The sequence below is a fragment of the Citrus clementina genome, unplaced genomic scaffold (genome assembly GCF_000493195.1).
Source record: "Citrus clementina cultivar Clemenules unplaced genomic scaffold, Citrus_clementina_v1.0 scaffold_2, whole genome shotgun sequence".
In the NCBI taxonomy this organism is placed as follows: Eukaryota; Viridiplantae; Streptophyta; class Magnoliopsida; order Sapindales; family Rutaceae; genus Citrus; species Citrus x clementina.
The window spans coordinates 19,345,569-19,357,185 of NW_006262688.1; the positions used below are offsets into that span (position 1 = coordinate 19,345,569).

An 11,617-nucleotide genomic window follows, 5' to 3' on the forward strand; every position below is an offset into this window, starting at 1 on the left:
ATTTGGCCCAGTCCCCTCCTGATTATCAGTCTATTTCGGCCCAGTTACTAAGGTTTTGTCCTCCAAATCATTTGGCCTTTGCCCATCCACATCCTCTGTGGAAAAATCCAGCCCATTTCGTTAAGCTCCCTTTTAAGCTTAATGAAGACCTTAATCCTACCAAAGCAACCCATCCGGGTATGCCTCCTTCTGAGCTTCAGTTAGCCCAAACAGAATGTGCAGAATTACTCGCCCAAGGCCTCATTGAGCCCACAACTTCTCCGTGGGCCTGCCAAGCCTTTTATGTTAATAAACGTGCCGAAACATTACGGGGTAAAAAACGTCTTGTTATTGATTATCAGCCTTTAAACCAGTTTTTACAGGATGATAAATTTCCTTTACCTCGAAAAAATTCCATCTTTACCTACCTCCAAAATGCCAGAATATTTTCTAAGTTTGACTTAAAGTCTGGGTTTTGGCAGCTGGGTATTGACCCTGCTGAACGTTATAAAACTGCATTCTGTATTCCCAATGCCCATTACCAATGGACCGTTCTTCCCTTTGGTCTCAAAACTGCACCATCCATTTTCCAAAAAGCCATGACCCAAATCTTCCAGCCCCTCCTTCACCATACCCTTGTTTATATTGACGATTTACTTCTGTTTTCAGGTACTCCAGAAGAGCATCAAGTTTTACTCCAACAATTCCATGATATCATAGCTCACTACGGTATTATGCTTTCCGACAAAAAGAGTACAATTGCCACAGATACCGTAGAATATCTCGGTATGCAGATAAAGAATGGATTCTATCAGCCTGGACCCCACATTGCACAAGAATTACTCCACTTTCCAGATAAGGATTTCACAAAGAAACAAGTCCAACAGTTCCTTGGCATCATCAACTACATCCGCGATTTCCTGCCTCATGTGGACCAGCAGACAAGTATACTTTCTGCTTTACTAAAAAAGAATCCTATCTCTTGGGATTCCCGTCACACTACAGCTATCCAGCGGCTAAAGCAGATAGCCCAGAATCCACCACAACTCAAGATCATGACAGATGGCAAACGTATCCTACAGACTGATGCTTCAGACACATCATGGGGAGCCCTGTTGCTTGAACAGATCGACAAAAAGGAATATCTAATCGGACATGCTAGTGGACATTTTAGTCCAGCCCAGCAGCACTATCACACGATCTACAAGGAGATTCTTGCCGTAAAAAATGGCATCAAAAAGTTCGAATACCACCTCCTTGGCCATAGATTCCTGATCAGATTGGATAATTCCTCTTTCCCTAAAGTCCTCCAGTTTAAAGGTAAAACGATTCCCAACAGCCAGTTACTTCGGTTGCAGGAATGGTTTTCCCGATATGAATTTGATGTTGCACATATAAAAGGACAAAAGAACCTCATTCCAGATTTCCTATCTCGCATTCAGACACCTGCCTCTCCAATCTTCTACACTTCCCCAGTCTTCCCGATCTTCATGGCTACTAGATCTACTGCTACCTCTCTGCCTTCTAAGGCTCTTACCCAAAAGACCTTCCCACGGCCTGTACAAACTTTTCCTTCCCTCTACCGCCTTCAGGAGTTTGCTAAACAATTTCTTTTCCGCTACTACATGAAAGCTTTCTTCCTTGAAGAAAACCCTCACAATCAGTTCCTCACTTTTCATCCCGAGAATCTCTTCCTCACCGGATTCTTCATCCCCTCTGTCCGGGATATCAGTGACGATGAACTCTGGTATTTCTGGTGCTTAACTGCACTCCATGCAACTCAGTTAATCATCCCCTTAGCCTACACAGTCAACACCCTCAATAATCCTTCCAAGGCTACTTCTCTGTTATGGACTCTGTTAGAATGGTTCTCTCCTATTCCTCAATGGAGATCCCAACTCCAGCAGCTTAGTCACAACCATCATCTTTCCACCATCCCTTCTCATGAAGCTGAAAAATTCACATCCGTGTTCATAGTTCACCGACCATATTTCCGTCACCCAGAGACAGCCGCCTTCTTTGCTCAACCACAAATCAGCCACTACCACACAACCCCTCATCCCAGCACACTGGATCAAGACCCCATGTTCAAAAAGGCTCTCATGAATCATCTCCTGTCCTTAAATCATGTTCCTCCACCACCACAAGACATCATCTCCAGTTCCATTGGACCTCGTCATGACATGTTCATGGTACCTAATCCTTCTGGTTCTAGCAAAGGTATTATTATCAAAGAAGAACGTCCAGATACTCCTCCACAGATTTACTACCAGGATTCTCAGGATCCTGAAGATGACTTTTTACCGCTCAGTCAACTCCTCCAAGAGTTTCAGACTCCACCAGAACAAGGCTAGTCATCACGAGTCATTTCACAATCTGAGCCCATCATCACTCATCCACCATCACAATGCAGATCTCTCTGCATTCCCGGGATTGTCCATGCTAAAGGATGTCCTCAGTATGATGGCCCTACTTATCTAGAACAGTGCACCTTATTCTGTGAACCTCATGGAGCCAATTGCCACAAAAGCTGCGTCAACTACCGCAGATTTGAATCCAGCTCCAGCTCAGATGATTACGGGATGAATCTATCCTCTCCGTAATCTCCGCCGCATGTCTTGTCTTTTATGTAAAAGATAAAGTTAGGGGGTCCTGTCCCTACTTTACTTTATTAAAGTAGCTTTTATGTCTTGTCTTTTTATGTAAAAGATAAAGTTAGGGGTCCCTATCCCTACTTTACTTTATTAAAGTAGCTTTTATGTCTTGTCTTTTTATGTAAAAGATAAAGTTAGGGGTCCCTATCCCTACTTTACTTTATTAAAGTTGTTTGCTTTATGAAAAGATGAGGGTCCTGTCTCACTTTTCGAAATTTGGCTTTCTCCCGTTGTAATCCCTATATAAGGGAGCCTCCTCTTAGTTTTTCACTAAGTAAGAGGTGAGCCTTACAGTAATATATTGAGTGTTCTATTATCCATGTCTCTCTAAACTCCTCTTTCTTAAGTTCTATGGAGCTCTGAAATAGATAAGAAAAAGAATAAGGAAAATTTTAAAAACGAGTTTGTTCAAAACCAAGTTAGTATGCTCTACACTTGCCTTTGTATGAAGGATCCTGTGTATCAGAACACTTGAGACGGTCTTTAGCTGTTTTCTTATCTGGTTTGGTACCCGTTTTAAGCTAAGGAAAGCTGTTTTAGGGTTGTATAACCTAGCAAAGAAAACTGGTTTGAAAAGTCTCAAGTTAAACGGAGTGGTATCAGAGTTTGCTTTTTCTTTTCTAGTTTGGCGTGGTGTGCTTTAGTGCTTTCTTGCTTTCATAATTATGTTTCTCCTTTTGTAAAAGAATTTAACACACAAATTGCCTTTTACCACACTTAATTCTCTCTTTCAGTTCTTTATTGAACTAAATAAACAAAATCAAGAAAAAAAAATTTAGTTTTCTTACATCATGTTTCCCTAAAACCTTTTTTATCTTCTAAGAGTCAAGAAAATTATTGGGAATACTAAGGATACGTTCATCTCTAATTTCAATACTGAGTATGCTCTGCACTTGCCTTAAGCCTAAGGATCCTGTGCATCAGAAAGGTCCTGTTTTTATCCTCCAAAATCGATTTTTGTAAAACAAAATTGTTTTCTCACAACGTTCACCCTCTTTGAGGCCGTGAGTGTCGTGTTTTCGGGTGGTATCGTGAAAAACTATTTTCACTATGATTTTGGAATTGGAGCTGTCTGTATTCTCCCAAGCTTTCTAACCAATCTCGTAAAGAACCCGTTAAACGGGCCATAAATTCACGAAGAACATTTTCTGGATGGCCAGTAGCTCGCAAGTTCTGGTTTCCAGCCGATATATTTTGTTATTCTCCTCTGATCATAATAGTCATCAACAACTCCTTTTGGATTTCTTTCATATTGTGCAGGTTCATGGAATCATGCTTTCTGAAAAGAAAAACAGCATAGCGAAAGAATCTATTGACTTTCTTGGCATGGTGATCACAAATGGCCACTACCAACCTGACCTGCACATTGCCACTTGTGTAGTTGTACGTGGCGTTGTTACACCAGATCTATGACAGATCAAAGTCTGCCCTTAGGACCAGTAGCCCGCAAGTTCTGGTTTCTAGTCGATATACACTTATCCATCAAGTACCAAATCTGAAAATCATAGTGAAAACAATTTTTTCACGATACCACCCGAAAACACGGCACTCACGACCTCAAAGAGGGTGAACGTTGTGAGAAAACAATTTTGTTTTACAACAATCGATTTTGGAGGATAAAAACAGGACCTTTCTGATGCACAGGATCCTTAGGCTTAAGGCAAGTGCAGAGCATACTCAGTATTAAAATTAGAGATGAACGTATCCTTAGTATTCCCAATAATTTTCTGGATGGGCATTGGGTTTGGTTCCTTGGAGATCAATCCATACAGCAAATTCTCGAAGACGAGAAGGCCATTTGTGACGTGGAATGTCATGAAATGTAAACCAAGATGCTGAGGAAGGTTTGGTAGAATGGTCAGTAACCGGTGCAGGCATTTGTGGAACCGGTTTTGTTGGAGCTTGTGTTTGATCATCAGAAGAACTGTCTTCTACAATAGGTGTTGTAGTTGAGGCACTTGGGTCTTCAGTTTTGGTTGCCATCAGTATGCTTGTAAGATCAGTATATTCAGATTCAGAATCAGTGGAAGTATGGGCTGTGTTTAGGGATGAGGAAGAGGAAGATGAAGAGGAGTCTGAATGATTAGAGTCATATAATGGTAAGGATTCATATGCAGAGGAAAAGGAGTCTTGGGCTTGAACTGTATGGTAATGATATTGATCCATTGGACCTTTGTCCTTTTTAGGAGGTTCTGGAGTGGCTTTTGGCGAACCTTCAGGAGGTATTGGAGAAGAAGGAGAAGCCTTTGATTGTGGCTCTGTGATTTTGACCTTGGATTTTGATTTTTTGGGTGAAGATGGTTTAGGTTGAGGGGTTGGTTGGAGATGTGAGAATCCAAAGAACTGGTTGTAAACAGGCGGTTGAGGTCTGGATGGTGTGTAGAAAGGTGCATAAGTGTCAAATATTGGAGTGGGCATTGGTGTGGACGCTGTGTGGGTGAAAAGTGATGGCTGGGTTTTTTCAGTATCAATTTTGGCTAGCTCAGCTTTGAGTCTTCTTATCTCTGCTTCTTTTTTGTTGAATTCTGGACCCCATAGGTGATTGTTGATCATTCGGCTGAGATCTGTGTCGAGCTCAGAGATTCTATCCTGAAGATGTATGTACATCTAATCAAGACGATTGTTGATCGAATCCACCTTGTTTTCAATCTGGGAGACTTGACTGGCTACTTGGTCAATTTTCATTCCAAGTTGGTGGAGGGTTTGATTCTGAGCACTGGCCTTTTTGGTTTGCCAGTTGAGAATAGCTTCATACTGTTTGGGCTCTTTAGGTTGGCCAGAGGCAGTAACAGGAGATTGGACATAAGGTTTTGAGATGACTCTGGTTTGTGTATCTGCCTATCTTTCAAGCAGAGAAAAAGATTCTTCATAAGATTGCCTTGAAAACATTAGGCATGATCTGATTGGTTGCACAGGAGGTTTTGGGTCTGGTGGAGGTTGTTGAGGGAAAGGTTTACAAGATGTCTTGGGAAAAGAATCTTTTTTCTTTTTCTTTTTTCTTCATCGTATTTCCTCAAGTTCATCATCAATATCCATATCATCCAAACAAGGACAATCCGGATTGCACATATGGGCTTCAGGAACATCCCATAGAAAGTGACCATTGAGTTTGTCAGGGTGCACATCATACCCTTCAGAAGAAAAACCATGGATTGGAAGGTTCTTTTCCTCACCAGTTTGAACTGCAGTAATCATTGTAGTGTAGGAAAGCCTTGGAGTTTCTGAAACTTGATTGGGAGTTTGAAAAGATAGTTTGACTTGGCCATTGTGTCGTCTTTCAAATGTGGCTTCTGTTGTTTGAACTGGTTCAGAGTTTTGATGGAAATGCTCATAATTGGTCAGCCATTCAAGAGGCATGAGTGTGAGCAATTCTTGTTTCTAAATCTGTTTAAGAATCTGGATGATGGTTGGAATTGTATCGGTGTCAGCAAGGATCATCATGGCATCTGATATAGTATGGGGTGTAGGTAGGTCTAGTGCATGATTTTGTAATCGATACACTATTTGGTGATGGAGGGTTGCAATCTTGGATGTGGGTGTTTGTTCTACTCCTTGGAGCTGGATCTGGACCTTAATGGTTATAGGCAAGTTTGGATCCTCAAGAGAGAGGTTGAAGTTTGGGTAAAAGGTTAACAAAACACTACCAGCATGGAGTGTTGTCAGGACGGCTCCTATAACAATGTGTTGATACTGTTTGAACCTAGTATCTAGGAGAGAAATTATGGCTGTGACTGGCAAGCCTTTTATGCCATGGAGGGTAAGAATCAATCTAACACCACCAAGATGGAGATGCGCATACCCTTCGCGTTTCCAATTTGCTACAAGATATGGAGGGATTTCTAAAGTGACATATTGTTCACTTTGAGAGGCTTGTAACGCACACTGATCTAATTTAGAAGACTGGATGTATTCTTTTGGAAGTGGTCTTTTGGTAGAGATGAGGGTATGGATACTTCTGGTGAAAGAAGTTTTCTGTTTGTAGAGGTTGTAGGGACTCATGACGGGAAACTGAGATTCATTGATTTGAGCAGATTCAAGGATATAGGAATATTCAATAAGATTTTCTATTTTAGAGGTACCTTGCTTTTGACAAGATTTGGGGAGTGATAGAGTAGAGGAAAGAGAAATATGAGATGAGGAAGAAGAAGGAGTTCAGGAAGAAGTTGAAGTCATTTCCATATTTTGAAATCTTCTTCTAGGAAATCAAAGAAAGATTATTCAGAAATTCTAATGATACCACCTCTGCGTGGGACATTTGGCTCTGATACCACTTGGGTAGTTGTACGTGGTGTTGTTACACTAAATCTATGATAGATCAAAGTCTACCCTTAGGGCCAGTAGCCCGCAAGTTCTGATTTTCAGCCGATATACACTTATCCATCAAGCACCAAATTCGAAAATTATAGTGAAAATAGTTTTTCACTATACCACCTGAAAACACGGCACTCACAGCCTCAAAGAGGGTGAACGTTGTGAGAAAACAATTTTGTTTTACAACAATCAATTTTGGAGGATAAAAACAGGACCTTTCTGATGCATAGGATCCTTAGGTTTAAGGCAAGTGCAGAGCATACTCAGTATTGAAATTAGAGATGAACGTATACTTAGTATTCCCAATAATTTTCTTGACTCCTAGAAGATAGAAAAGGTTTTAGAGAAACATGATGTAAGAAAACTGAATTTTATTCCTGATTAACTCTTGTCTTACAAAAGAGAAGAGAGATCCTTATGTAGAGATTTCGATGAGGAAAGAGAAAAGGTGGGACCCTTTTCTTTTACAAAAGGAGAAACATAATTATGAAAGAAAGAAAGCACTAAAGCACACCACGCCAAACTAGAAAAGCAAAAGCAAACTTTAATAAAGTAAAAGCTAAAGCATCACGTGCTTATCAGTGATTACAGAGTAGAGGGACATCTGGATGGAGACACATCACCGGTCTCTTTTTTATAATGACGCTGGGCTCGGTACATCCGTCTTTGGTCAAGATAAGCTTTAGCTTGCAGATATTTGTCTTCATCTACGTTGGTCATTTTTTATGTGGAAGGACCAGGAGAGTATGGATTGGTGACAGTGTAGGGGGTATTTTCAGTGTGGAGAAGAGACTGAAGACAAGAATCCCATGTGGACTTGAACTTGAACCTGGAGTACAGGCCTATGTCTTTGGAACTATTTCCAAGCTGTGTGACAGTCCGACAGAGGTGTGGTGGATGTTTGTGGCAGGTGGTTGAAGTTCTGAAGGAAGTGAAGCGATGATGACATGCTTGAGGGACGGTTCATTGAAGCCGTTCAGCTTGTAAATAGAATACTCATTAGTTTGTAATGAGATTCTAAAAGACGCCTTTTGAGAGAATAGCATTTCATCTGGTGATATTCTTTTCGATCTGCTTCTTTGGAAGCTGTCTGTTCACCTATGAACTGTTCATGGATGATGTTGAGAGTTGTGCCAATGGTGGATTGCATGAATTGGAGCTGTCTGTATTCTCCCAAGCTTTCTAACCAATCTTGTAAAGTACCCGTTGAACAGGCCATAAATTCATGAAGAACATTTTCTGGACAGAACTCAAGAAGTTTTTGTGAAATATGACTGTATGGAGTTGGGACATCAGTAAGTGTATACAGATGAAGCATATCTGTATAAGGCAAGAACATCTGTTTGTAGCAAATTCCAGAACTAGTAATGAATAGATTTTTGACCAAATGAAGGATATCAAAACCTATGAGCAAGTCTTTATCTGGAAGAGTGGATGCTACAATCTTTTTCTAAATAATGCAATTCGGAATGAACTGATTACCAATGGGTTTTTTGGTAATCAGAGTTGTTTCAAATGTCCCGCAATTAATGGCTATGAATAATTTGGAATGGTTTTCCCAACAGTCTGAGGGAAGGACAAAAGGATCAATCATATTGGTATCTGCACCAGTGTCTATAACCCGATGACAAGAACAAGTTTATGAAACTTTGAAGGAAGGATTGACATTTTGAGAGAAGGTCTGAGAATGGTTGAAACCTGGTTGACATTTTGAACTGTAGAAATGACTGAAATATCATCAGAATCGGAAGATTCTGCAAGGATGAAAGCAGTCTGATCATTTTGTTCTGACTGTTCTGAGAAGTTGGATTCAACATCTTCGTTTTCAGATAACAATGAAGAATGTTGGAGATGTTGTATGAGATGAACAGTTTTGGTAGATTTATAAGGACAGATTCAAGCAAAGTGACCGCGTTTTTTACAGATGAAACAACGGTTATGCTTCTTTTTTCTATACTGAGAAACATCTTTTTTCTTGAAATACCGGAAAGGCTTTTTGGAGGATGATTTTTTGTGGAAGTGTTTCTGAAAGTGTTTTTTCTTCTTGGTCGGACAAAAACATTTCTTCTCATCTTTGCATTCAATTTGGAGATAGGGTTTTTTGCAAGCTTCAGAAAAGGGTTTTTTATCTGCCATGAGATCTTTGAAGAACTCTTTCTGTCCACAAATTTTGTCAAGGCATAACATTGCTGTTTGAAAAATCTTTCCAAGAGAAATGTCAGCTATGCTGAGATTTGTGGCATTAGGAGCCATTGGTTGTTTCCCCTTTTGTAGATTGGCTATGGCAGTGTCTTGCCTCTCCAATTTGTCACAGATCTCTCCAAACATCATATTCATGTGCTCAAATTGTTGTTGCATGATTGATTGGTCTATAACTTCTTGATATTTTGACATATTTGTGATCTGAAAAGAATGTTAGCAAAAAGACCTCACAACACTCCCTCACGTGTTTCGCTCAATTTGATGTCACTTAACTCTCGTGTTTAACACACAAATTGGCTTTTACCCTCTAATGATCTCACAAACTTTTTTTTTATTTACCACACTTAATTCTCTCTTTCAGTTCTTTATTGAACTAAATAAACAAAATCAAGAAAAACCCAAGTGGCACCCCAAATATGACAAACCAAGACACCAAACAAAGAAAAGGAATTAAGAGGACACAAAGAACCACAAAGGAAATTGATGAAAAGAAAGCAAGAAAGCAAAGGAACACAATTGATATTGTGTGTAAACAATGTCAAGGAAAATGAATAGCAATCTGTTTTTTTTTGTACGTTTTTTTTCTTTTTTTTTTATAATCAAAATAAATAAGACATTCAAACCTGATTAGAAACTAGCTCTGATACCAAATAATGCGAATCCCACAATGAAACTTTCAAACCCACACTTAATTTGTAGTTTCAACTTCCCAAGAAAGTTCTAAACATATTCAAGACAAACAAAACATTGACCCAATGCTTAAGAAAACATGAACCAAAGGTATAGAGAATGATATTGACGCCACACTCAAGAAATATATGAGAAGGTGAGTGCATCCAACTTCCTTTTCTAAAACAAAGTCTCGGAAATGGAAGAAATCATACAGATTCTTTAGAAAAAGATGTTTCTCTTCCAAAGAATAGGGCAGAAAAAAATCTAGCAGATGCTTTATTTGCAGGAAAAAAGGCCACTATGCAAAAGATCATCCAAACAAAAAAGAAAAGGCAATCAGATTGGTAAAGTATTTACAAGCTGTTACTGAGTATTCTACTGAAAAGGAAGAAGTAGAATCTTACTTCTGAGAACAAAAAGACCCTATTGATGAGACAGTGTTTGAACTGGAAAACTCATCTGATGATTCAGAAAACGATGAGTTTCAATCCATTTTTCATCAACAATCATTGTCCCTAGGCACTACCATTCCAATTCCCTCCATTTTTCAAAAAGCCATGCTCAAAATCTTTCAACCCATCCTGCATCATGCATTGATTTATATTGATGATATTTTGTTGTTTTTAGGCACACATGAAGAACAAATATTAAATCAATTTTTTAATATCATCCACATTTACAGAATTATGTTATCAGCTAAGAAAAGCATCATTGCAACAAATAATATTGAATTCCTTGACATGATTATCAAAGACAGACACTACCAACCAGGAAAACACATTGCCCAAGAATTACTCCCCTTTCCAGATCAACAACTCACCAGGAAACAAATACAGCAATTCCTTGGCATCATCAATTACATCAGAGACTTTATTCCTCATGTCGATCACCATACCAATAAGCTTTCAGTTTTTTTTTTTTTTAAAAAGCCACCAGAATGGAATGATAACCACACACTTGCTGTCACCACTTTAAAAATGATTGCTAAAAATCCGCCACCATTAAAGCTCATCACAGATGGCAAACAGATACTCCAGACAGATGCAAGTAACGAATCATGGGGTGCTATTCTTCTCGAAGAAATAAAAGGCAAAGAAAGCTTTATTGCGTATGCTAGCGGACATTTCTCTGACACACAACAGCACTACCACAGTGTGTACAAAGAAATCTTAACTATAAAGAATAGTATCAAGAAATTTGAATACCATCTTATCGGCTATCATTTTCTTATCTGAATGGACAGCTCAACATTTCCCAACATCATGAATTTCAAGGGGAAAACAGTTCCAGAAAAGATGTTGCTCAGGCTCAAAAACTGGTTCTCAAAATATGACTTCTCTGTGAAGCATATAAAAGGAACCCATAACCTCATTCCAGACCTACTCTCAAGACTTGCAAAACCAATATCACCTTTGCATTACATATCCACAGGATATCACTTTCCCATCACTTTCATGGCTACCTCTCTACCAAACCAAGCCTTAACCCACAAGACTTTCCCTCTCGGAAAAACCTTTTCCATAGTTTTTTACATCCAAGAATTTGCAAAAAGATATGTTTTTAGGTTTTTCATGAAAGCCTACATGTTAGCAGATTCATTTCCTTTCTCAACTTTCCACCCTGAAAACTTGTTTCTCACAGGTCTAAACATTGACCCTTCCAGAGATGTGACTGAAGATGAGTTTGGTACATCTGGTGCCTAACTGTTCTTTACACCACAAAGTTAATTCTCCCTGTTAGACCTACCCTGAATCATCTCATGAATCATGACAAATCAACCTCATTGACCTGGACCCTTC

At 39.3% G+C, this 11,617-nt stretch overlaps 1 protein-coding gene across 1 annotated transcript; it reads right to left on the reverse strand.

Moving 5' to 3' along the window:
- Positions 1-4,340: 4,340 nt before the first annotated feature.
- LOC112100945 (putative protein TPRXL) lies at positions 4,341-5,240 on the reverse strand. The gene has a single exon (XM_024190823.1). It carries the CDS (start codon positions 5,238-5,240, stop codon positions 4,341-4,343), a length of 900 nt encoding a protein of 299 aa, XP_024046591.1.
- Positions 5,241-11,617: the final 6,377 nt, after the last annotated feature.

Coding starts and splice junctions, on each gene's coding strand:
- LOC112100945 (XM_024190823.1), bottom strand. CDS start 5,240: ATGTACATACATCTTCAGGATAGAATCTCTGAGCTCGACACAGATCTC.